Source organism: Sesamum indicum, linkage group LG10 (genome assembly GCF_026168435.1).
Source record: "Sesamum indicum cultivar Baizhima isolate 11 linkage group LG10, ASM2616843v1, whole genome shotgun sequence".
Classification (NCBI taxonomy): domain Eukaryota; kingdom Viridiplantae; phylum Streptophyta; class Magnoliopsida; order Lamiales; family Pedaliaceae; genus Sesamum; species Sesamum indicum.
Window position 1 is genome coordinate 2,555,224 of NC_142666.1, and position 26,163 is coordinate 2,581,386.

At 34.1% G+C, this 26,163-nt stretch overlaps 4 protein-coding genes and 1 pseudogene across 6 annotated transcripts; 4 read left to right on the forward strand and 1 right to left on the reverse strand.

Moving 5' to 3' along the window:
- Positions 1–606: 606 nt before the first annotated feature.
- Positions 607–1,367, forward strand: LOC105172552 (ferredoxin-like). The gene has a single exon (XM_011094035.3). The coding sequence runs from the start codon at positions 670–672 to the stop codon at positions 1,090–1,092; it is 423 nt and encodes a 140-aa protein (XP_011092337.2). The 5' UTR covers positions 607–669; the 3' UTR covers positions 1,093–1,367.
- A 1,627-nt stretch (positions 1,368–2,994) lies between these two features.
- MLO4 (Seven transmembrane MLO family protein) lies at positions 2,995–8,968 on the reverse strand. Its single transcript, XM_088886008.1, has 16 exons — positions 8,912–8,968; positions 8,534–8,818; positions 8,400–8,457; positions 7,818–8,044; positions 7,611–7,727; positions 7,283–7,343; positions 7,095–7,183; positions 6,597–6,671; positions 6,384–6,469; positions 6,189–6,238; positions 6,069–6,109; positions 5,797–5,967; positions 5,489–5,524; positions 5,188–5,255; positions 4,995–5,055; positions 2,995–4,885 (listed from the first exon to the last, which is right to left on the reverse strand). Exons 2-16 carry the CDS (start codon positions 8,660–8,662, stop codon positions 4,466–4,468), a joined length of 1,689 nt encoding a protein of 562 aa, XP_088742134.1. The 5' UTR covers positions 8,663–8,818; positions 8,912–8,968; the 3' UTR covers positions 2,995–4,465.
- On the forward strand, positions 3,161–5,197 carry LOC105172550 (ferredoxin-like; annotated as a pseudogene). The gene is made up of 2 exons (XR_016067855.1): positions 3,161–3,660; positions 4,484–5,197. The product of XR_016067855.1 is annotated as a ferredoxin-like (transcript).
- A 2,022-nt stretch (positions 8,969–10,990) lies between the features above and the next one.
- Positions 10,991–13,981, forward strand: LOC105172549 (putative B3 domain-containing protein At1g78640). Its single transcript, XM_011094032.3, has 2 exons — positions 10,991–11,422; positions 12,211–13,981. The coding sequence occupies exon 2, from the start codon at positions 12,213–12,215 to the stop codon at positions 13,329–13,331; it is 1,119 nt and encodes a 372-aa protein (XP_011092334.1). The 5' UTR covers positions 10,991–11,422; positions 12,211–12,212; the 3' UTR covers positions 13,332–13,981.
- Positions 13,982–18,706: 4,725 nt separating this feature from the next.
- Positions 18,707–24,196, forward strand: LOC105172548 (uncharacterized protein At4g06598). Of its 2 annotated transcripts, none has more exons than XM_088886283.1 (6): positions 18,707–19,241; positions 20,123–20,445; positions 21,491–22,223; positions 23,145–23,224; positions 23,323–23,445; positions 23,525–24,196. In XM_088886283.1, the coding sequence occupies exons 3-6, from the start codon at positions 21,511–21,513 to the stop codon at positions 23,731–23,733; spliced, it is 1,125 nt and encodes a 374-aa protein (XP_088742409.1). In that variant the 5' UTR covers positions 18,707–19,241; positions 20,123–20,445; positions 21,491–21,510; the 3' UTR covers positions 23,734–24,196. The 2 variants fall into 2 exon arrangements, with proteins under 2 accessions (XP_088742409.1, XP_088742408.1); XM_088886282.1 differs by having other exon boundaries at positions 18,712–19,241; positions 21,494–22,223.
- Positions 24,197–26,163: the final 1,967 nt, after the last annotated feature.

Below are 26,163 nucleotides of genomic sequence, written 5' to 3' on the forward strand. Positions count from 1 at the left end.
GGAGCAGCAATCTGGGTGACGAATTATTGTAATGATGATATGTGATGTGATGACACCGGTACTACCAACCATAGCTTCACCTTGTCGTTTAGTTCAAATTTGCGATTGCTTTGATCCGATCGATTGCAACCTTACGTTGATATCGCATTCTCCCGTCCAATAAATTGTGGTTGATGTTCTAATACTAGATGATAAAGAAACACAAGATCAAGAAGTTGAGAGAAGGAAATGCCAAAATTTTAATTGAAATTGAAATCGTATAAACAAATGTAATGCCATAAATTGTGAGTCTCAATAAATATACAATTATTAATTTTATTTTATATAAATTTATTTTATATTTTTTTATATTAATATATTGATTGAATTTAATTTATTTTATTTCATGCCATTAGAGTTTCTATAAAAAAGAAAAAACAAAGGCCAAAATTGAATGGGAGTGAAGAAATAGAGATGAGATAATGAGAACCATCCAATAAAAAGGAAGTAGTGATAAATAAAAGGATAACATAAGCCATAAGATGTGGCCACGTGGACGTGGTGGATAAGCCCCCCACGTTTCCCACCCCATTTCCACAAGCCCCCCGTCCTTTTCCCCTTCATATCTACCTCTCTTCTCTCCCCCACACGCACTCCACACACTCACCCACTCCTCCCACACACTCCCCAATGGCCAGCCTCTCAAGCACCATGTTCAGCGCCGCCGTGCTCCCCCGCAAGCCGGTAGTCTCCGCCCCTGGCCTTAACCAGGCCGCTCTCTTCGGCCTCAAGTCCTCTTCCGGAAGACTCACTTGCATGGCCACCTACAAGGTGACGCTGCAAACCCCCAGTGGAGAGGTGAAGTTCGAGTGCCCCGACAACGAGTACATCCTCGACAGGGCGGAGGAGTTGGGTCACGATCTGCCCTACTCGTGCCGCGCCGGAGCGTGCTCCTCCTGCGCCGGGAAGGTGTTGAGTGGAACCGTGGACCAGTCGGACAATAGCTTCCTGGACGACGAGCAGATAGATGCCGGATTCGTACTCACGTGTATTGCTTTCCCTACCTCCGATGTCACTGTTGCCACTCACCAGGAGGATGCACTTGCCGGATGATTAATCTGTAACTTCATTTCACATCTCTCTCTCTCTCTCTCTCTCTCTCTCTCTCTTCAATTGCTCATGCGTTTCTGATGAATGCATACCACAATAACAAGGCCGTGTTTGGCTCTACTACTTTTAGATTGATTTTCTGTAATTTGAAAAATAGAGAGAGCTGAGAGACGACGACGAGTGTTGTATTTTCCTTTTAGAGATTGTAATACTTCAATTGTATTTTGTATCAGCCGTACCATGAAAATCATTTTATCACTATTTTGTAATTTTGCAAAGTTTGAGTACTACAAATATGAATCTATAATAGTTTTTTTTTCTATCTCATTTTAATCTTTTTATTTTATTTCATATATATATATAAGATGTTAGCATGAAAATGATATTAATTAATAATTATATTTTATATTGTACTGTATTTTAGTTAATCACTATATTTTTAATGAAATAAATATATTTTCATTTAATTACTAATTAGAAAATTATATATGAAAATATAAATAAATAGGCTGGAAATTATATATCAAGAAAGAGAGGATTTATTAGAAATTTATTTTGTTATTATGTAAATTAATAATTTTTATTAATCAGTATCATGTAGAATAGATGAACGTATACATGTACAAAAAAAATTACAATTTATGTCCTACAACTTATCTATTTTGCAAGTTTTGATCTCATTATTTTAGTACACATCAAATTTAGTCTCATAAGTCACAAAGACTTACAATTTTAGTCATAATCATAAATTTCATTAAATATTTAATGGAACACGTGCAAATCAAGTGCTCCCTCTGATAAATCAATTGTCGGGTACTTAAATGAGCATGTGTAAATCGCGTGATTGGGACTAAAATCGTAAGTTTAAATTTTTATGAGTGCTAAAATAATGGGACTAAAATAGCAAAAAAGGACAAATTATGATGCATAAATTGCAATATTTTCATGTACAAACATTATTTTAAAAAGTTTGATAGACATATAGAAATGAATGCACAAAATTTACGGACCATAAGTTATAAAACGTTAACATAATTTGATTATTTTGTCCGGACTCAGTTTGATCAAACTTGAAACAATTACATGGCAAGTACAATATACTTGTCATGTGATTGGTATACAATTAAGAAAAAATGATCAATCATAAAATAAGTGTATCACACTTACACTATAATTGAATTGGTTTGACCTTATCCGGAATTTTTTTTTCCAAATAATAATGATACAAAACAAGAATAAGAACCTCAAAAAAAAAAAAAGGAGGCCAAAATTGAATTCAGTACGTTAGATATAGTGGCAATCAACGGATTAAATTTTAGGAATAATTACAGCACCGTCCTCTCATAAAATTTGGTATAATTATAATATTATATATATAAACTTTTTGTTATATAGAAAATTATGTTTAGTGCAACTCACGTTTGTTATCGTTTAATAAATAGAATTATTCACTAATCAAAATTTAATAAATTTGTTTATATTAGAAAAAGGAAATAAAAATTCATATTTACACTCAATTTGTTTATTACTGATTTATTGCAAGTCAAACAAAATTTTTTTAATCAAACTATCCTTATACATCTTCATACACTAATTCACTGGTCAGAAAATACTTGTTTAACCTATAATAAGTCAATTGAGAAAACTATGAATTTTTATTCATTTTTTTGCTATTATTAGCGAGTTTTGATGAATTTGAATTAACAGACTGATCTATTTATTATACATATACAAATATCAGCGATACTAAATATAATTTTTCAAGCTACGAAAAACTACTTATAATTACACCAAATTATCCTAAATTTTATTATGTGTATAAAATTATTCTAAAATAAAATAAATGTAATATTATATATATGTGTTTAAATATATATATATATTTAATTGTAATAAAAGGTGGGATAAAATTTGTAACATAAAATTGAATTTAAATAGGAATAAAAAAATATGTGACAATTAAAATGATAACAGGAGCCATAAGATATCGCCATGTGGCGGATAACTCCCCCCATCTCCTCTTTCCCTTCATTTTTCTCATCACACGCACCTACACACCCCTCAGCCAACAATGGTGAGCCTCTCAAGCACCATGTTCAGCGCCGCCGTGCTCTCCCGCAAGCCGGTAGTATGCGCCACCAGCATCCGTTCCCTCCCCGGCCTCAACCAGGCCGCACTCTTCGGCCTCAAGTCCCCATCCTCCGGCGGAAGAGTCACCTGCATGGCGACATACAACGTGAAGCTATCACCCCCAGCGGAGAGCTGACCTTCAGTTGCGCAGACGACGAGTACCTCCTGGAGAAGGCGGAGGAGGTGGGGCATGGTCTTCCGTACTCGTGCGGCGCCGGATCTTGCTCCTCCTGCGCCGGGAAGGTGGTCAGTGGCGGGTGGACCAGTCGGACCAGAGCTACCTGGACTACGATCAGATCGAGGAGGGGTGGGTTCTGATGTGCGCTGCGTACCCTACTTCCGATGTCACCATTGAGACCCACAAGGAGGAGGAGCTCGTTGGTTGATTTGATCAGAATCATGTGGATTTCGATTTCGATTCATCCGTAACTTCAATTGACAGTTAGTTTCAATTTATCTACCCTCTCTCTCTCTCTCTCTCTCTCTCTATATATATATATATATATACACACACACACACACACACACACTTTACTATCATATTTTGATTGATAACTTGGTCCGGCTAAAATTTTTCATACTTGGTGAGGGTTAATTCGTTTAATTTGATTTTAATGTATTTTTGTTTTTCCTTTCTTTCTTTGTTTTTCTTTTCCCCTATTCCGAAATGAACATGCAATTTTGACTGCTCTTTTTCAATAATTTTATCTGCATAATTGCGCTTTTGGTCCTTAAATAAAATCATTTATACAATTTTAAGTTTCAAACAATTTGATATTGCACTTTTGGACCGCAAGTTATAATTTTACTTACAATAATTGAAGTACCAAAGTCAGATCCCCCGGTAGGCCCAAAAAGGGAGCTGGCACAGTTGAGATAATGCTGTTACTCTCCCAAAGAGAATTGAACGGGGTGAGGGGCACGAGCGAGGAAGCTAATGTCATATAGAGCTTTAGTTGTTAGCTGTTGCCTTTTAATGTTACTGCTAACCCCATTTTTCTATTTGTATTTATTGCAGCAAAAGCAATAAGTGACTAACTATCTAGTTGGCAGGCTGAAACCATAAATCGTACGTGCGAGCGAATGTTTTAAATTTTTTAAGGGCCAAATTGCACAAGTAACTTTATTTGAGGACCAAATTATATCTATCCTTAATTTTATCAAAAAAATATGAGTGGTCTACTTTAAAAAAATATGTGCGACCCTCGACCGATCATCGGGGTAGTACGGAGAAGTTATTTGCCTTTCATGTCTTCTGAAACAGCTCAAGAAGAGTCTCATTCTTGCCCTCCTCCAAGTCGTCGACATCAATGTGGTCAGCAACGTCATCGGTGGGCGCTTCAGATGGATGCTGCTGCATGTGTCTAAATGAAAACTCGTGCTCGATTTCATGGTTTGAGCTATCTGCAGCAAATTCTTGGTCGCCATTTGACAGCCCGTTTGCATCTAGATGGCTCAACGAACCTGTTGAGGATGACGGAGATAATGTACCTGATGCAACAGTGATTATCTCATCCCTCTCATCGATGGTTGATTCAAGGGAACATGTTGACCTTGTGGTGACCGACATTGTCGTCTTGGACCTCTCCTTCACTCTCTTGCACCAACTGTGCAATGACTCCCTCACGCTTTCGGCAATCAGAGCTTTCTTGCAACGAGATCCCATCTAAAATAGAGGAAAACAGGGCATGTGGATGATACTTGGATGAGTATTTCCAGTGTATGCACACGACTTAGCGACATAAATTTTGACGTGTTGAGCAGTTAATACTGACCGTTGTGACGATTACGTTTAAAGGGACAGTGCTGTAGCTACACCAGAACTGAACCAGAACTCTGCATGTAACAAAGCATTATAGTACCATTTACGGATAGCATCGAGGAAGTCTTTATGCAGTTGAGACAATTATGTCTTTTTGCGCCTAACAATGTTCTTCGCTATATAAGCTAAAAAAGATTGAGATATACCCTGAAATCAGCCGAATGGTGATCATAGCATGATTTTTCATGAAACAAGAGCGCTGCTTGAGTCCCCACTACAACAAATACAAGTTCAAAACAACCATAAACATGTGAAGATGTCATGTAATATGTAAGAAGTCAGAGCCAAGAAGAGCTAATTTCAAGTGGAAATGTTAGCTGTCTTCTGATTTCATTGTCACTCTTCAGCTCGAAAATTTCATTTTTTAAGAGCTGTGATTGGATGTGGAGAAGGAAGAAGGTCGACGAAAAAGGCTAAAATACAAGTAAGGAATATGGTTGTTCTTACCAAGGACCAGATGAAGGTTGCCATCTCGAAAGCATTCTGCATTAAGAAGTTAATGAGGACTTGAAAACGAACACATTTTAAAACTATGATCGTGGGGTCTCTTGATAATAAAATGGTATTTATCGTCTATTTTAAGTTGGTGCTGCGTCTTGTATTTCACTTCACATACACATGTCACACATGTAAAATCCAGTCGCTCTCTGTATTTCTAGAGAACATTGTGTATGTGAAGTAGAATACAAAATGAAGCACCAGCTCTCGGAATATAGCATCCAGACCGTTGTACTGAACAGCAAGCATTACCTCACCTGAAACGATATAAACTGTATCAAGCGTAGCAAAATCTCTGGTTTCCCAAACCAGAATAGCTCGTCGCGTGGCTTAACCTGAGTTCCAACGGATGGGCCTCGTGGCTCGGCGATTTCAAGTGCTAACAGGGAGACAACATGCTGGAGCTTTGTGCCCACCAACATGACAAGCTTCAACATGTGATAGAATCTTGTACGTTAAGTAAGAATCAAGAAACATAAACCAATTGAAATGCCAGATTAACATTGCAAGAAAGGTAGGAAGAACTTACAATGACAGGTATGAAAGAAAGCCAGAAGTAAATATTAAGACCTGCAACGTGAACTGAAAGTTCAGACTAGAGATTCAAGAAACTGAATTTTGTCAATTTTGATGTGGTCGATCTCGTTACCGTGTATGTTTATGAAGATGCATAGTATAGCATATCCCCAAAGCGGCCAGCTGCAAAAATCAAATAGTCGATTTAGGTTCAACTTGCCGACTATTTTGATTACCTAATTGTGGAAATCACTAGTAGTAGACTTATATTAATATGAGGTATAATGCAGTTAAGGCAGTCGAAAGTCGTTTTTACAAATGCAAATACCTGATACCGACAATTCCATAGAATTCGTCTTCCATGCTCCGGACCATATATTTGTGAAAATTATAGGATAGAGGCAGTTTGTGGTTCTGCAATTTTCAGAGTATTTGAATTTGGACTTAAGATATACATGTGAGGGAAAAAGTTCTGTACATCCTCAGATTCTTAATCAAATCGGGCAAAGTAATATGCGTAGCCTTCAAGATGAGTACCCACTGTGATGAATCCCAATCGCAATGCCATGTAATCTGACTTTCGGACTGAACTTCTAAATTGTTTGAGAAAGCAAAGCTGCAAAACAAGAAGCCGTAAAATTGGAGTTCAGCAAAGCAGAGCCATGTTAGGATATTGCAAGACAGATTGTGAAACGTGTGTGTAGAAACTAGTAGAAAAATCAAGAACAATGTGCTACGTGGTTTGGAGATGAATTGCTGCTGGCCACAGAGGAAAAACTAAGGAAAATGATGACAAGCCGAAGCAAATTTCTTAAAGTTTCATGATTGTGGGGTTATGTATGTAGGAAGTTTTAAGGAATGGCTGTGAGGTTTGGCAAATATTACTTATGTCTATTTCTTGTAATGAGAAAGAAAATGTTCTCTTCCATAAAGAACATTATAAGTCTTGTTTTCATGTCCTTGGAAAACCAGGAAATGCGACTTTATAGTATTGTTTTGTCCGATTTATGGCATGAAAACAATGCAAGAGAAGTATTACCATCCAGATGAGAACTCGACTCCTGCTCCATGGATGAGATGCATGATGCAAAGCAAATGTGGATTGTCGTCTCATCACCTTGTGCTTTGCTGCTAAGCAGAAACAGTACCAAAATAAACCAAATACAATACTGTGTGCAAAAAACAGTTCTGAGACAAAAGATTAATCATTAATAAGATCTCAAATACCTTGTGCATTTGCCTCAGCCACGATGCTCGCTTGAATTTCCCATTTCCTCCAGCTGTATATCTGCAATAGACGCATTATGAGATCAAGAATACGCGGGAATCTTTGAAGGGAACAAACTGCTGCCGTCTGGAGCCTAACCCAATATCACATTTTCGCCCCGTCCCATCTATCATGGATCTTTTGACATAAATCTTATATTCAGGGTAAATTTATGAAATATTTTCAGGCACTCTACCACAGTTTGGTCGTTTCGTTTCGACACACTATTTCCCAACAGAAACAGCTCAAAAAATTTAAATCTCTTGAACTCGGAGATTTAAAATGCACCTTACTCATAGCTAGGCCGACTGTTATACAGCTATACAGAACATGAGTGATACCCAGAACGAACAAGAACCGATGAAGTTGCTCAAGACCTTCTGCAGAAACAAAAGGTTCTCGCCCCTGCGATTACGGAATGAAGCTATAAATAGAAAATTTTCTCTACAAAACTCCACGATATTCAGTTCCAAGAAACGGCATTGATCAGTATACCTCGCCACAGGTATGAGATGCGACGTAACTAATGCCTTTGGGAGGAATATCAGTTCCATTTGAAGAACTTGACTGTTCCATAAGTAACATTCTCTTCGTCTCCCCATAATCTTCCTCGGAACAAAGGTAGAATTTACTGCTGAATAGGGATGAGTTGACACAAATTTGAGAAATCCACCTTGCCCATTGCCCCAACAACAGTGAAATAAGCCCAAGCAGCATCAGCTCTGCTCCAAGAATGTTCATAAATTAACACAATAAAGCAAACATTTAATGAACAGAAAGTGCACATATTTCATCAGAATCAGATACATTCGTCTTGTGTTTTTGCCCTCTTTCCGAACAGTTGAAAAATATAAGAAACATTTGTCAAAATATCAAAATTGTGTTAATTTCTCAAAGTATATTTCAATCCCTCCAAAACAAATTTAATCATTTTCAATATTCTCCCAATTTCTCAGAAACAGATAAAATCATCTTAAAATAACCAAAAAACAAACAAATCCACAATCACATTGCAAGAAGAAATTAAACCCCCCCAAGAACATGGCATTATGGCTTAAAGAAAAAAACTCATTTTACCTTCTTTAATCTTCTCAAGAGAGGCAAAAAGGGCTTTCCTCTTTGTCTTCTTCAACCACTGCAAACACCCAAACAAGCACAAAATCAAGAACTAAGAACAAAAAACATTACACTAAAAAAAGTTCAAAACTCACCTTCCCAAATTTGTAAATGGATCTTTCAGCAAATAAGCAGACAAAAACCATGACTGTGGTGACTGTAGCAACTGACCATGTTGGGGTTACCTCCAGAGATCTCCCTTCTCTTATCATAACCTCCACCATTTTTCTTTCTTGTTTTCTGCAGCAAGAATGGGAAAATGGGCTTCTTCTTCAACTATTTCCAAGAATATATTTTTTATTTTTCTTGGGGATATTTGTGAGTGTTGACAGCAGAAGATCCAGGTTATGGGGAACTTGATTGCTGCTCCACAGGCACCTCTACATTTTTTTATTGAATCTTGTTACAAATATATATACATATGTATTATAAATTACTTAGGCATATACATACACACAAATATGTATAGATACCATCAGGGCTGACGGCTCATGGGCTTCTCTCTCTTTCATAGTACTACTGCTGCTGTGTTAATGCAATGAGAAAATAATAATTTGGGATATATATACATATATATGTATATGTATGTATCTGTGAACACACAGAAACACACACATATGGGCTGGTTGGATTTGGTTTGAATATTAAAGTATTATGGGAAAGAAGAAGGAAGGGTGGCTGCATGTGCCCAATTCCTACTTTCAACATCTCAAACCTTTGCCCCCCAACCACTCACATGCACAGTTCCTAAAATTATTACACAAAAAATACCATATTCATAGGGATGAACAATGCAAAATTTGGTATAATAGATTATATTTATAACCTGATTATTGTAATTTTCTATAAAATATAAATAATTATACTAATATTTATTGCATAACTAATTTAGTTCGATCAAATTTTATCTATACTAATAAAAAGAAAATCATATTTCCACTCACGAATAGCGGTTAATAACAAAAGATATTAATTTTTCAAATTACCAAAAATATCCCTTATGTATTTTTCAATCACTCCTACTCAAATTTTTCTTCCCATCTATATATCTATCTAAAAATAAATATAAAAAATATATTTTTCTTTCACAAATGGCGGTTTGTGACAGCGCAACATTTTTTTTTGTAGATTATATCCCTATGTTAATTTTCTTTTATTTATTTATTTATTTATTGAAATGAAATATGTTAGTTTTTATATTTTATTCTTATGTATAATATATTTCAAAGTTTAAAAATTTATTTATTATATACACGCAAAAACGATGTGTTATGATAATTAGTTTAAATAAGAAGTTCCCACATGAATGTGGGGACGATACAAGGGGTACTTAAAATGATATAAATGCTCACATATCTATTGTTTAATGCCTAAAATGGCCTAGGTACCGATTTTGTTCCAAAACGATTTGAACCCGAATATATACAAACTCATCATGACCGCATATTAAATCTGTATTGATGGTCCATGAAATGATAACCATATTCTTACTAGCTAACCCACCCTATTTCTTACTCGCACCCTCATAATCTTTTATAATTTTACTGATTTAAGAATCGAATGGCTATAATCGAACATTTTTGATTTTGTTATTACATATTACATATTACATGCCTAAATATTTTGGATTTGACTCTAAACAGATCCAAACTATTAATTTAGTCATAATATGGACTCATATCAAGACTATAAATATTAAGAATCGGGTCGAACACATCATTATTTAAATTTATTTGATTTAATAACGAATTTCAAAAATTATGTTTGAATTTTCTTTGATTATTGTCTCCTTGGAGCGAAAAGTGGATGTATACCAAAAGTTTGGTGTTTGGTTACGAAAAATGGTTTGAGAGAAAGCAAAATTGGATGTGTATGAAACACTTCAAAAGTCCAATTTTGTTTATATCTAAAATTGGGTGGAACGATAAACGTAAAGGGCTAAAAAGCATATCTTATTTTTATTTATTTTAGTATCTATATATAATTTTTCTTTAATTTTTTTTATTGATAATATCGATACATATTTTTTAAAATAATAACAATAATAATAAATTGTATTACAAATGAATCCTAAGTCCAAACAAAATTTAATTGGATCAAACACGGATTGAGCCCAAATAAATTAATACTTTTAAGTATATTTTATTATTTTTACACTGATCAAATTGAGCTCTAGTCAAACTAAAATGTTTATCGAACAAAAAAAAATGTTCAAATTCGATATATTAAATTTAACAAATCGAATTCAAACGAATTTATATCAATCGATTTCAATTGTATATCGAATAATTTATTTGTTTTTGGCGCTACTCTCATGAGAACACGGTTTATGACAAGTTATGCGTTGTCAACCATATTTAAATTCATAATATTTAAGTCTACATGAAAATTCTTATTCAAATTAGGTTTGATTGGATCAGATTATTTCTAATATTATATACTTATTATGTGATTGATCATTTTTTTAAATTATACATCAATTACGGTGCAAGTATATAATATTTATTATTTAATTAGTTGAGATCACATCATTACATTATGGAAGTCACAATTGTGAAATTTTAACTTGTCCAAATATGGGAAATTGGGTGTTGCTCAATTCACAGAATTTGTCCTTCTTCAATTTTCTCTCTCACATATTTTCCAAGCTCTGTTCACACACGGCATACACCCCCACCCGCTTCACCTACTCACACCGCTTCCACCACCAGTCGCCGCCGCCGCCGCCGACGACTCAGCCTCAGCCGCCGAATGCGTCTTTCCGTACTCGGAGGACGTTTCTTGTTTTGCTTGCCCTTCCAGACCTTGGTGAACTCTACCATTTATTATTTGACCGCTTTACCCTAAACAATTCTTGAGTTCCCGCCAACAGCTCATTTGGAATCGGAGTTTTGCAGTGTTCGATCACTTCTATTTTCCACCGGCTTGCGAGGATCTAAGATTTTTTGGGGTCTCTGTAATCGAACGGAGGATTTCGTAACAGAGTAAGAGCTTGTTTTCGATTTTAATTGAATATACTTAGATAAAGGGCGACGATCGAATTTTGGGTGTTGCGGATTTTAATTTCGTAAATTCGCTTGTTTGTGTTGTTATAAATTGTTGTTTTTGGTGTTTGACCTTTTGGGGGTTTTGATATATGATTTAGGATGTGATCTTTTGTTTCAGTCGAATTTCTGGGAGTTATTTAATTGAACGGAAAGTTTGGACTCTGTATTTTTCCTTTTCTGAATTGGATTTGCAGGAAGGCTTAAAATCCGTGGATTATGGTGGTTGATGGTTTGTTTTCCTCGACTGGTGATCGTACATCTTTTAGTAGATTTTTCGAATTAGTCAATGGGAACTACTTGTCTTAGTTTGGTATGAGTTCATTGGCTGTTGCTGTTAATTGGATTGTATATTAAGATAAACGAACATGAGCAACAAGAGTAAAAGGTTTGTGTTTTTAGGTTGACAATGTTCTTGCTCCAAATTTATCTGCTTGTCATTTTGAAATTTGTTTCACCAGTCTGTAAACGCTGTTTCAGAACTTTACATGTTTTTTTCCCAAAAGTATGCGCCACATTTACTAGTAACCCGTGCATGTATAATTGGTGGCCATGGATGAACTCCAATTAATGACCGTGCACTAAATTATATGTGGAAATTCTTTGAGGATTCCTGATTTGTCCTGGCTGTTGTTTCTCAAAGTAAATCTTTATTAACTGGTTTAGTACAACTAATATCAACAGCTAAAGATTCCTCTTCTCATGGTTTCCCCCTTTCTGGAATTTAGGAATGAGGACAACATACTACAATACTGTACCTCGGGTGGAGGATCAGTGGCCTATCAGAAAAGCACTCACACTCTCTGATGTTGATATCACCCATCCTTTTCTAACATTGTCGCGGCAACAAGTTGAAACTCATATAGTGGTGTACATGACACCTCAACAGCAAGAACATTTACAAGCTGAAGGACAAGTGAGTCTTAGTGCTCAGGATGATGATACTGGAGATATGTATTCAATGAAATTGAAGTGGCGTGGTAGCTACTATAATCTCATTGGAAAATGGGGAAAAGTTGTTCGTGGAAAGGGGCTTGATGTTGGGCAGGAAATTAGACTACGGTGGTTTAATGGTTGCTTACACTTCTCAGTTCCTCAACAGCAGATTGTTGCAATACCACAACCAACCCGACCTGTTGCAGCACCGTTGGTGCAGGACCACTGGCCTATTAGAAAGGTCTTAACATCGTCTGATGTTGATCCTAATCATCCCTTTCTTCCATTGCCTCGTAAATCAGTTGAAGAACATATTCTTCTGCACTGGGTGCCTCAAGAAAGGGAAAGATTGAGAAAGGAAGAGCATGTGTCTATAAATGCTCGAGATTATGATACAGGTGATACTCATGGGATGAAATTGAAATGGCGCGGCAATTATTACAACCTTATTGGGAAATGGGGGAATATAATTAGACATAAAGGTCTTGGTGTTGGACAAGAAATCAGATTACGTTGGGCAAATAATTGCTTATACTTCTCAGTTCCAGAGGAGCGTCATGTTGCAACAGCATCTGGACATGATAATTGGCCTGTAAGGAAAGCTCTGACATTGTCGGATGTGGACACCAATCACCCATTCCTCACTTTGCCAGGCAAAGCAGTAGAAGATCACATTCTCTTCTACTGGACGCAACAAGCTCGGGAGCAATTGAGGAATGAGCATCAAGTTGGTATCAATGCTCGAGACGATGATACAGGAGATGTGTATGTAATGAAATTGAAATGGCGTGGAAGTTATTACAATTTGATTGGTAAATGGGGTAAAATTATCAGAGAGAAGAACCTGCAAGTTGGGAGAGAGATTGGATTACGCTGGGATAATGGATGCTTGATCTTTTCAGTTCCTCAATGATATGGTAAATTTGTGTGGATATAGGTAGATAATTTCACCCATCAAATTCACATTTTTTGTTTATTCATCAAAGAGCAAATTTGAGGAGTGCTAATGAAAACAAAGACAACCAACAAACTCGAGTTGAAAAGAAAAACAAAAGATCATTGTACAAGTAACACATTTGGGGTCTACAGTCAAGTTTTTTTGGAATCGGTGGTGACATCAAGTTTCTATGCAAAACGAGATTTTTGCTGTTGCCGGTATACAAACAGGAAGTTTGTCAGTCACGGCAGAAGGCATTCTTGAAGTTGAGGTACGTTTGTACCATTTATTTCCATTAGGAATGCAGTTCATGAGCTGATCCAATTGAAATTTCTGGGAATGATGGCATATGATGATTCCACCATTACTTTCTTGTGATAACTTCTTGTTCTCAAGTAAGATTGACCCACCTGGACTATGCTCCTTTGTTGATGAAATTCAATAGCAAAATACAAAGTGAACACACTTTTCCTGTTTTGATTAAATGCAGTACAACAACTGTGTTTAGTTGATTTTTCTGTATAGTAGTAAATCTTGTGCAATTTCAGCATCTTTTTGTTCTCCAGATTCCGTTGTATTTCAACTTCAGAAGCTTTCTGAGAGAAGTAACAGGCATCTTATGTTCATGTTTTCTGCTCCTATTTTGAGAAACTACAAAACTTTTCAAGTAGTTATATGAAGCCAAATCAGTTTATATTAAAATCCCTTGTTTATGGGACAGTTAGCCTTCAATTATTACTGTTATTCACATCTGAAAAATGATATAAGTTCTTCTTAATAAAAATAACTCAGTACATCATTCCTTGCATCCAAATATCATAAAATGATTTAATATATCAATATGTTAAACTAAAAAATATAGTGATCCCTTGATATATGATTTGTTTACACAAACTACCTCTACATAATTACACATAATATTTTGGACTAGAAGAAAATCTTTGTAACATGCAATTCAAATTGAATCTAGATTACATAGATATTGCAATTTCTAGAATCCCACCTGACCCTGCCCCTGCACTAGATCATTACCAAGTTGTAATAAATAAGGCTGCAATTTGGTTGGTGTTTTACCATTACCAATAACCAAACTACAACTTTTATCTGCAAAATCTGTTGGTATTCTTATGATTTCAACAGGTGATTTGGTATTAATTTCTTCTGTACAAATGTAATAAATAAATAAATATATATAATTAATATTTGACTTTGGTATATATATATACCCACAAGTAAAATTGCATCTTTAATCCTATAACTATAGGTTGGTAGTATTTTTTATTTAATAACTTATTTCATTTATGTATTTAGTTATTATTTTTTTTTTATAAACTTTAGTTCTGAACAGTTTACATTTAGAATTTTTTGGCAATTTAGTCATGTATTGATAATTTTAGTGCTGATAATCTATATGTAGTTATAGGATCCAAGATGAGATCTACTCCGGTGTAAAAAGGGTTAAAATTGTCAACATGTGACTAAATTTGTCAAAAAATAACAAAAGATATTTAGGGATCAAATTCATAAAAAATGATGAAATGTGTAATTTGGAGTAAATTACAAGACAAAAAATGCTACCGACCTATATTTACATGACCAAAAGTTTGCCATATATATAGGGTAAATTACAACTACTTCTCTTGAAGTTTAACATAATTATGAATTCTTCCTTATTATTTAAAAATTTTCAAATATATCCCTTCCCCCCTTCAAATAAAAAATAATTATGTAGCTCATATATGGTGAAGTGGACATTACTATTTTACCCTTGTTGTTTTTTTTTAAATAAAAGTAATATTTAAAAAATATAAAAAATTCGACGGTGGATAAAGTAAATAATCTATAGGGAATATTAATTCATAAAAAGTATTTTGAAAAATTATAATATATTTATAAATAATTTATAATTTAAAAAGATATTTTTGTCGATTTATCATAAAAATTGAATGAAAGTCTAATGGAGGCTAACGTAATTGTCTCGTTGTTAAAGACATTAAAATAATCTATAGAGAATATTAGTTTATAAAAATATTTTTAAAAATTATAATGTATATATAAATAATTTATAATTCAAAAAAGATATTTTTGATAGTTTGTAATAAAATCAGGGATTATTTATAATTTTTTAAATAACAATAAGGTATTTATAATTATGTCAAATAATTTGATATATATATATATCAACAAGAATAAATCTCGTTTATTAATTATATGTATTCAATCATTGACACAGTGATGTGTTCAAATAAAAAAAATAAAAAGTCAATTATATTTAGACCCCTATAAAATAATATAATTACACTTCACTACTTCAAACTTTTGAAATTATGCTTAAGCTTTTTGCGAAAATGGTCGTATCATAATCACACCTTTACTACGAAATGAACTTTCAATTTGAGTGATCGTAATTATATTCAAAAGGGTTTTTATGTATAATTTCTAAAATTACAAGAGATAAAGTGTGATTAAATTATTTTCAGAAGAACATAAATGTATTTAACCTTAAATAAAAAAAATTACACTATTTATATGTAATTACTTCTAACTATAATTCCAAAAATGTGAATAAAATGAGGACCAAAAAATGGTCAAACTAATGGGTATCAACCAAACACGATTTTCATTAAATTCTCAGGAGAAAACACATAAGTCGCATGGTATTTATTTCATTGTGTGTGACTTGAATGTGGTTTGACTTTCATGGTCAGAGTAACATTAATGTTTGAAGACTTCTACTAATACTTTGTTTGGATGAAATGAGATATAAGTTTTTGTACTGATCGATAATTCTTTAGGGATGCTATGTTTGAATCTATATTTTCAGTTTTTAATGATGTACCAAAAGAGACTGTATTCTTAGTATTCATACGAAAAGTTTGAGTGGCTTATAAGTTTTATATTTTTTTAAGGGATAGTTACATTTTTTTTTTTTGAGGTTTGGTCTAATTACACACAGACGCCATATAGTTTGAAAAATTACATTTGCCGTCCATGAGGTTTACTTCTATCTAACGAATAAGTCATTTTCTTAGTAAAGATTTACTAAATTTGTTGATATTGACAAAAAAATCGTGATAAAAAAGGAGTTGTAAGTATATATCAGTGAGGCCAGGTGTTTGAGCGTAAGATGTGTTTAATTGGTAAAGAAGAGTAGATCCTATGTAGTTTCTTGAAATTTTGAGGATTTTCATGTTCCAGGGAATTGGCTCTAACGTTGTTTCTGATTAGGAGCATCATAACTTCTCTTGCTTCTCCCTGGAACATTTTGCTAACATTGATTCCAACTAGTTCGTATTGCTATGTGGTCGGAAGATCAAGTGTTGGAATTCATGTGGTCTAAGGAAATACTGTAACTATGTTACCGCGGTCGTAGAGAGAATCACATCAGGAACATGTTGTTGAGTTTTAAACTCTCGACATTCTCTTATTTCGCATGTCCTAAACTTGCAAGTACGAGAATACATTAACGACACAGAGGACTATATCAACATCCAACTCGACAACCAGAGAAACAAACTCATACAACTTCAGTTGACGATGACAATAGCCTCGTTTTCCATCGCAGTTTAAACTCTCATAGCTGGGATATTCGGATGAACATTCCTTGCACATTGTACAACATCAATGGGACTTTCTGGGCCGTTGTCGGGATCATGACAATCGCTTCCATAGCGCTATTCATTCTTGTTCTGGGGTACGCTAGATGGAAGAAGCTCATTGGTTCTTGACGTCCTCAAAGACAATATACGTATCTCCGTCAATAATAAAAGAAGAAAAGTAAATAAATACGCTATTGATCGACGCATTGGTTTCTTTCCCCCAGCATCGACCTACAGAATCGAGGTCGTTCGACCTGGTGGAATAGCGATGCGAGCTCGATGCAGTCTGCGATCTGGTGGACTTGCTTTGTTCACACTTACATTGTAACATAATTAGCCAATTAGTTTCCCACTTTTAATGATTCCATGGCCATTGCATCCTACAGCATTCACATGTTTCTTAGGCATTTTTCAGTTTCCTGAATATTTGAGAATAGGAAGTTTCTCCTTTCTTTTAATTTAATTTTAGGATAAATTATAATAAACTCTTCAAAAGTTTATCGTAATTATAAATATTCTCTCGTTATTCAAAAAATTATAAATATCAATTTGAAATTACAAATACTCTCTTGTGACAATGCATTAAAGGGGTTATTTATAATTTATAATTTCAGAGAATATTTGTAATATTTTAAACAATAAAAAAAAATATCTGTAATTAAAACATATCTTAAAGGAGCTTTTGTAATTTATCCTTATAATAACAAATACCATTTAAATAATTAATTATCACCACCCTCAATCCCACTGTCCCCCGTTTCAAAATTACATAAGGTGTATGTGTAATTACACGAAACCTAAGAGAAGAACAGTGTAATTATTCATACTATTTACAATTTCACAAGGAAATTACATTGCTAGTAGAGAGCTGATTATAACTTCTAGATCAACTTAATTTACACAATTTAAAAACAAAAACATTGTTCAATAATAATAAGTACTTATTTTAAACATGTGCAACCACACTCTCAGTACCATGATATATGTACACAAACTACGATTTAGTTACTTTATAGTAGTAAAATACTAACAGCCAACTTGTAATAATTACGAGTTTCTCAATTCTCAAACAATATCCTCAATACATTAAATTAAAAATAAATTACAACCAACTTTTTTAAATTTATCATAATTATAATATTTCATTATTATTTAAAAAACTATAATTACTACGTAAAATCAATGACCATCTAACAAATATTTTTCATAATAACCCATTATAAGGACATATATTAGACAATCATTAATTTTAAAAAAATATTTATAATTTTTTAAATTAAAAAAAATTATTTATAACTACGACAAATCTCATCTAAAATCTTTTATAATTTACTAAAGTTAAACTATGGCCTGTGATAATACAGAGTGAGTCCACATCCCACATTGGAGCCAGCCCAACAACAACATATGTTTAATGTGGAAATAAAAAAATAAAAAAGACAACATAAATGCCCACAAAAGTTTGGTCATAAAATGTGGTTGCCAGGAGAGTTTGGTTGTCCCAAACCCACCAAATCCCTACTTTTTTTAATGCAACTTGTGCTGTTGCTACATTTTGCCTAATTTATTGGGACCATTTATGAGTTTGGCCTACATTTATTTCATTTTTTATTGACTTGATTTAAAATCTAACAAATTTTATTGCAATATTTACCTTTTTATTGTAATATTTATGGTGATTAGTTTTGATCTAATTTATATTTTGACGTTGCTGTAACAACATGTTTGTCTTAGATGATAGGTTATGAGGCGTTGTTCTAAATTTTTATTTGTGTGCCGATGGAATTATCTTTTGAATGATTACGAGTCAAATTGATTATTTGAAAAAATGAGAATAATTGTACTATTCGCTTTACTGATTTTTTTTATATAAATAAAAAATAATCAGTGGATTAAATCTTTGAGGTATTTCAAGATTGGGGAAAAATACAAACAATGGATAGAGTTCCAATGTAATGTGACAAATCCACATTGGATTGGGGTGAAATGGTTGAAAATTAGGGTGAAATGGTTGAAAATTAGGACAAAATGCAATGAAAAAACATTAAGAAGCATATATATATATATATATATATTATTACTTTTATATTTCACCATACATATAAGATGTCAACTGTGTGCAATTGTTGAGGACACAGAGTGATTGCAATAAAGAAGGACCAAAACCAGCAGAAGGGGGGCGGGCTTTCGGAGGAGACAATCGGAACCCTAGATGTGATACTCACTGAGCTTTGATTGTCGTTTCTGGCTTCACATTTGTCAAGATCATAACTCGCAGTTATTGAAGGTAATTTGGTTCATTTATTTCCGAATCTACCAATCCTTTGATTTTGTGATTGGATGCACGTGTTTGAGTCTGGCTCTTGTGGGTTGTTTCCGTCTGCTTGATTTGGTGCTGGTTAGAGTTTCGGGGGGTTCTGAGAAAATGTGGGTGAAGAAAGGTTGAGTTGCATGTGTCTGTTTGCAATCAGTGGGTGGTTGGTGAAAAAAAATTAGATTAGGGATTAAATCAAGCTTGAAATTGTATTGCTTGAGGTTTTATAGGATAGGGTTCTAATTTCTAAATGTAGTTGGATGTGGATAGAACTGTTGTATTATTTTCAGCTGAAATTGTGGTGATACTCTGGCTTTTAAACTTTCAGATACTTGGTTTTAATGCTTATCAGCAATTGGTAGTGGATGAGTTTCTGGTTTGCATGTGAACATTTGAACCTAAATATGAGTTTGAAGCTTGGTGGTTCATGCAGTTCTAAATCAAAATTTCCGGGTTTTATGTCAGAGACTCAGAGGGGAAAAAAGTAACATAAAAAAGAACAGCTTGTGAGTGGATCTAATATCTTGTTTTGATGATGCTTAGTTTGAAACCGATCTTTACTTATTGGTTTAGTAAAGATATTGTTTAAATTTTAGAGCTACTAACAGCGGGTTGCAACGTCATTTTTTTTTTTATTTATTTTTCTGGTTAATTCTGTTTGTCTAAGTTTTTAAGTGAGTGACTTTTTATAAATTAATGCATGTGCATACCAGATGAATGAGGTGGCATATTGATGAATACAAGTTAAGTAAAGTCTGCCATGGTCCATTCTCTGGGTCTCACATGAATGTGTCATCATGGATTACATAGCAGCTGGTGCATACTAAATAATTCTGTGCACATTCTGTATGCAGGAGCGTGATGTGGCAAGTGTTTGATCTTCTTGGGTTTGCTTTGGAGTTGCATAATGCTGAAGCAACAAAGTCGAAGCTCATGTTGAGTTATCAAAAACCCTCGATTTGAACAGTTACTCATCCTCACTAGAACAGCTACTTTGTGCAAGTAGAATAGAGAGAGGAAAAGAGAGACGAGAAATAAAAGGAGCAGCCAGCAAAGAAAAAGGGGGCTTTTGAAGCAGAAGAAGAAACCATTGGGCACCTCGTGGAAGTTTGATCTTTTCTGTTTCTAGATTTGCTGTTTGTGACATTCTCAAGATCTTTATTCATAACTATTGAAGGTTAGCATTCATTTCTTCCCGAATCTCAAAACTTTGGTGATTAATTGCTCATTTCAAATTTAATGGGCAAGAGTTATTGTTGTTCTTGATTTGATCTTCATTGTTGGAACATGGGTAAAGTAAAGAGCTGAACTTTTGATATCTATATCTCAACGGTGAGGAATTAGTGAAGAAACTTAAATTAGGGAATTGAATCATGCTTATAAAAGAAAAAGGTGTTGGAGCAAGTGTCTCCACTGGATGTTGTGTTTTTAGTAACGTGGGAATATAGGTTTTGTGGATGTGTATGGCCCTTTGACTGATTGGGGGTTTCTAGTGTAAACACTAGTGTTTAATGTAGAGTCAAAATACATTTACCTTTCTTAAGGTTAGCAGGAAAACATCTCTAACACAATCATTTTACTGAATGGATCTAAGCCCTTCCAGGTATGATGTTTAGTCTGGAATTGCCACTTGTTGATTAGTGTACTGAAGGCGCTTTTCTGAGCTTCAAGAGTTTTTTGTTTTGTATTCCATTAGCTTAACTTTTTCTTAGTTGAATGGTGTTTATGACTAAGTGTATGTGCTTGTTCGATGCCTTTAAAGTCATATTTGGGGGTACTAGCCAAGTACATGCAGCTTTCATTCCTCTGTCTAATTTAAACTGTTAAACTGGAGATAAAGGATAAGGTCTGACCTACACCTGTTGATTTTATGTTTCCTGTTCCCAAGGTGGGTGGATGTAGGTGGGGGTGCGGAGGGCATTAGTAGGTGTATGTGCTATGGTGGATAAAATGAGATTGTTCCTCTTATAATAGGAACCACTCACATTTTTGGGTAGGTCGTGAAACCTTTGATTCTCTGTTTATATATAGAGTTCTTGTGTATCTGAAAGTGGGATGCTTTGTACTGATTTTTATTTGGTTGTATTGTTTTCTTGATTCTTTTACCTTTTCTCTATTTCATGATACACTTGACATTGTGTATTTGGATACTGGACTGCTGCTACGGGTTTACACTTTCCGGATTACATTTCTTATATTATATTGTTGAGTTTTTTTATTAGCAGGACCTGATATTTCAGCTATGGCAAACTCCAAGGGATCGTCAACCATGAGAAACATGATGTACAATGGGAAGAATTCATTACTGCCCCCTAAATGTCCATTTCCTAGCTTACCTCCATCCTATGATGAATATATTCCTACTTCAGTAATTGGTCCAAAAGCTCCTCAGAAGCCCAGACACGGAAATTCACATCATCAACGTACTTCCTCTGAAAGTTTCTTGTTAGAGGAACAACCTTCTTGGCTGGATGAACTCCTAAATGAGCCCGAACCACCTGTGCGTAGAGGAGGTCATCGGCGCTCATCAAGTGATTCCTTTGCATATATTGATACAGCTAATGTTGGAAGTATGAATTATGTAGCTCAAGATGATAACAAGTTAATAAATATGACTCCATTATCTTCATGGGGATCTCAAGACTTTGATTTTTATAAAGGTATACAGCATAGTTCTTTCTATGCAAACCTAAATCCTTCCGGCAAAACCAAGAACAAGCCATGGAATACACCTATAAGTTCAGTTGCACCTCCCCGTGGCCGGCCTTCTCCTAGGGACACTGCCATTGTTCCTAATGCGGGGTCTCTAAGCACCTCGCAAGATGCCGATAGGGATCCAACTTCATTGTCTGAAAAGCAGGAAGATGTTGAATCAGGTCCAAAAGGGTCCTCTGGCAAGGACTCTACTCATGTCAAGTCTTCGGCATCAGAAACAGACACAAAACGTGCCAAACAGTATGTAAACCTCCTTTACTTGATAAATGTTGTTGAAGTTCGAGTTAATGAAAATTTTGAATCTCAATTCTTAGGCAGCTTTTGTTCATTTGGTAATTCCCTTTCTCTCAATGTTGCACATGTTATTGGTGAGCAATTTATGATTGGAATTATGTAGTGAAATAAATGAATGATCCTTGCATGCTTAAGGATTAATTTGAGGACACATCAGTGAGTAACATGACCTTGTTTTGCACATATTCAAATTTTTCTGGAAGAGCTACACATGGGTTTCGGGTTAACTCCCTAGGTTTAACAGGGTGCTCTCTTATCCAGATATGAAGTAAGCATAACAATGGATAAACACTGATTAATGCTCCCGAAGGGATTCTTACCAACTATTTACCAATCCTTGATCTGATTACATGGTTCACAAAGCAAGTGAATTTCCTTAATAGTTCAATTGTAAGCTGAGCAGTAAACTGTGTTTCTTACGTCCTGAAATTTAGAAAAACTTACCTGGAGTGATTGCTATCCCTGAGTAGTATAACTAAAGTATTGATGTCGGGTTAAGGTATACTAAAAATAAGAGTACTTATCTGAAAACTTAGCAATGAATTTCTTTTCTTCTTGCTCTTAGCTGCTCTAGACTCTGGGTAGTGAACATAATATTCTGCTTTCATGTCTGTGGTTTAAGCATATAAAACATTAAGATTATAGGTGGTTCTGTAATAATAATACACTTACATTTCCCATGTCTGTGTTTTACCTGGATATTTAGAGATTTTTAATTTATATGACGAGACAATGTAAAAGTAGCTATTTTACTTGGTGCAATTTTCTTTCTTTGTTCATTGAATTTCACTCAAATTTCTTCAATGTATTCCAACAATTTATCAGCAATTGAAGGTTTTTAAACTTAAGACTTTCTACCTTACCCAGGCAATTTGCTCAGCGTTCGCGTGTCCGGAAGCTTCAATATATAGCTGAACTTGAGAGAAACGTCCAAGCTCTACAGGCAAGTCTTCTTCCTGCTCCACAAAAATCTTAGTATGATACAGCACACTACTAATTCTTCCTAGTTCCTGATATAACGTATGTTGTTTACCATTGCAGGCAGAAGGCTCTGAAGTTTCTGCTGAGCTTGAATTCCTTAACCAGCAAAATCTCATTCTTACCATGGAAAACAAAGCACTGAAGCAACGATTAGATAGTTTATCTCAGGAGCAGCTTATCAAGTATAGTAAGTTCTCGTCCTATCAAGTGTCCGAAGTTCATTAGAACAGATTCTCTTGGAACTCATTTCTGGATGGTGTGTGCAGTGGAGCATGAAGTATTGGAGAGAGAAGTCGCAAGACTACGGAGCCTGTATCATCAGCAACAGCAACCACAGCAGCAGCAGCAGCCGATGTCGTCCAGCCATCGTCGTGCCAAGAGCAGAGATCTTGATCAACAATTCACCAATCTTTCCTTGAAACACAAGGAAGCTACTGCTGGTCACGATCCAGTTTCTAGCCAACTTCATACATAGAGTAATCTTGCATGAGTTTTTCCCATTTCCTCTAAGCACTAACCACTCCTCTCGACTGACTATGCATGCCAATGACCAAAAAACAGTTCCCTCGTGTGGACTGAAACCCGGACTCGTAGTCCTGTCCTGCAGCAGCACCATTGCTCGTGTTTTCTTCTGCCATTATTTCCATCCCTTTTTCAGTTATAATTGACCGTTTTCTCTCATAAGGTTAGTGCCTTGTGCGCCTGGTAGTCTGCGCCAGAAGATAGAAGTTCTGGCCCGTGACTCGCCCGAGGTGATTCTCCTATCGGAGCTGAAGCTAGCATATCCTTGTATGTCAAGTGATCAACCTTCGGTTTCTCTTTTTCTTTTGCCTCCTGCAACTTGCATGGTGGTTATTATTGATCCAGAAATTTATGCAATCTTACAATTCCTCGAGTTCCATTTGCTGGTGAACTGTGGAGGTGATCTTTTTCTTTTACTCCATTTGATTACTTTTTCTTTGATTGCTGGATTGCAAGAAAGCTGATCCTGTCAAATCTGGTCAGGATTTGAAATTTTTCTTCTTGGGTTTACAAGATATTATACATATTAATTTCTTAAATTTCTTGTTATAATCTAATATTTATCAGTCTGAGATTAATTCAAGTCAAATGTACTACCACCAAGACTTGGTTTGAATTTCAATTGAGTCCAAGTCCAACTTTATTAGGACAAATCAATTGGACAAAAATAAACAAGAATAACTGTATTTAGGGGATATTTAAGTAGTTTGGGCTTCAGAAGTTCTTGGTATAGGTCTTGGATTCAAACTCCCAATTTGTGTACAAATGATTGCATGTGTGGAACAAAAAATAAAACTTTGAAAAGTTTCAGTCCTTATAAAGTTAGATTAAATTAAAGGGTGTAAATTACGATGTCCTCTTTTAAGTTTATCATAATTATAAATATTTTTGTTGTTAGAAAAATTATGGGCATTCTTTTGATTTTAGCCGTCAAACAATTAAGAGGATGTTTGACTAAGTTTATAAGCTCCTCAAAACATCTTATAAGATGTTTGAGAGCTTATAAGCTCTAAATATTTATTTGGCTATTTTTTTTTTAAAGAGTTTATAATATCTCAAAATAAAATATTTTGGATCATATAAGCTCTTTAAAAAAAAAGTTAATTTTTCTAAATTTTTTTGTAACATTAGCTGCCGTGGCGCTCTATCCCTGCGTACATATAATAAATAATATTTTATATTTAAAACATATTATGAATAAAAAATTATATATAAGCCAACACATCATATTCCTAAAAAGAAAAAAGAAAGAAAGCAACAATGAGAAAAAAAGAAAATCAACTAAGGGGTATTATTGGTATAATAACAAAATTAATGTCGCGGTGTCATATTCACCGTTTATAAGAAAAAAAAGCATTTTCTTTTTATATAGTATAGATTTTATAAGATATGTAATATTAATATGTCATAAGACTACAATATCCCTTCATACACTCACACAAACTCTCTCAACACACCCACACACACTCCCCTTACTCTCTTTCTCTCTCACACACACTCTATTCTCTCTCTTTCAATCTCTCTCTCTCTCTCTCACACACACACACAAGCACAAACATACATGCACATAATCTTTGTAGGATCTAAAGAATTTTTTTAACATTCAAAAAAGAAAAAATACTTCATTATTTAATAATAAATTATTATAATTAAATAAAAATAAGATTGATATTGATATTATAATTATTAAAAAAATAAATTCAAGACATTATAAATTATATGATTAAGAAAATATTGCATTAACAAAGAAAATATCAATTATTTTATTCAAAACTTAGGTAATAATTTATTTTTTATTGAAAAAAAATTATCTATTAAATTTTTATTTAGAATTAAATTAATGTGTACTATTTATAAAAGTGTTTCAAAAAATTTTTAAACAAAATATGTCAAGAAATAACAACTTATTTGATCATAATAGTATCATGCCCATTTGAGTTATTTTACCAATTAAAGACCTTATTATGCCAAACATCCTAACATCTTATAAGGTCCAAACACGTTAGGAGCTTATTTTTGAAATAGGATTTCAACATCTTATAAGATCCTAAAACATCTTATAAGATGTTTTAAGATAACTTAACCAAACACCCTCTAAGTCAATTCGTTAGTCTCTATTAGGTTTCCATCATATTTTTTGTGGTGCTGTGACTAAAATATATTTATAAATTATGAATTGTAATTTTAATTATTTTTTGTAATTTAATAACATTTTTAGTGGATTTTTTTTTATAAATTTCCATCCACCTCATCTGATTTTCTTATAATTTTTTAATTCTTTTTTTAAAAAGTAGATTAAACGCAAAGTTAACAATTATAAACTTTCATCCAAAAATTACATACTTTTATCAAATATCAAACAGTATTTATAATTTTTCAAAAA

Bases quoted from the DNA above. Each gene is read 5' to 3' on its own strand.
- LOC105172552 (XM_011094035.3), top strand. From the start codon at position 670: ATGGCCAGCCTCTCAAGCACCATGTTCAGCGCCGCCGTGCTCCCCCGC.
- MLO4 (XM_088886008.1), bottom strand. From the start codon at position 8,662: ATGGTGGAGGTTATGATAAGAGAAGGGAGATCTCTGGAGGTAACCCCA. The intron at 7,728-7,817 runs GTATACTGATCA...CCGTAATCGCAG, and splicing joins CATCTCATACCTGTGGCGAG to GGGCGAGAACCTTTTGTTTC. The intron at 6,672-7,094 runs GTAATACTTCTC...CTTGTTTTGCAG, and splicing joins GTCGAGTTCTCATCTGGATG to CTTTGCTTTCTCAAACAATT.
- LOC105172549 (XM_011094032.3), top strand. From the start codon at position 12,213: ATGAGGACAACATACTACAATACTGTACCTCGGGTGGAGGATCAGTGG.
- LOC105172548 (XM_088886283.1), top strand. From the start codon at position 21,511: ATGGCAAACTCCAAGGGATCGTCAACCATGAGAAACATGATGTACAAT. The intron at 22,224-23,144 runs GTATGTAAACCT...TACCTTACCCAG, and splicing joins GACACAAAACGTGCCAAACA to GCAATTTGCTCAGCGTTCGC. The intron at 23,446-23,524 runs GTAAGTTCTCGT...TGGTGTGTGCAG, and splicing joins GGAGCAGCTTATCAAGTATA to TGGAGCATGAAGTATTGGAG.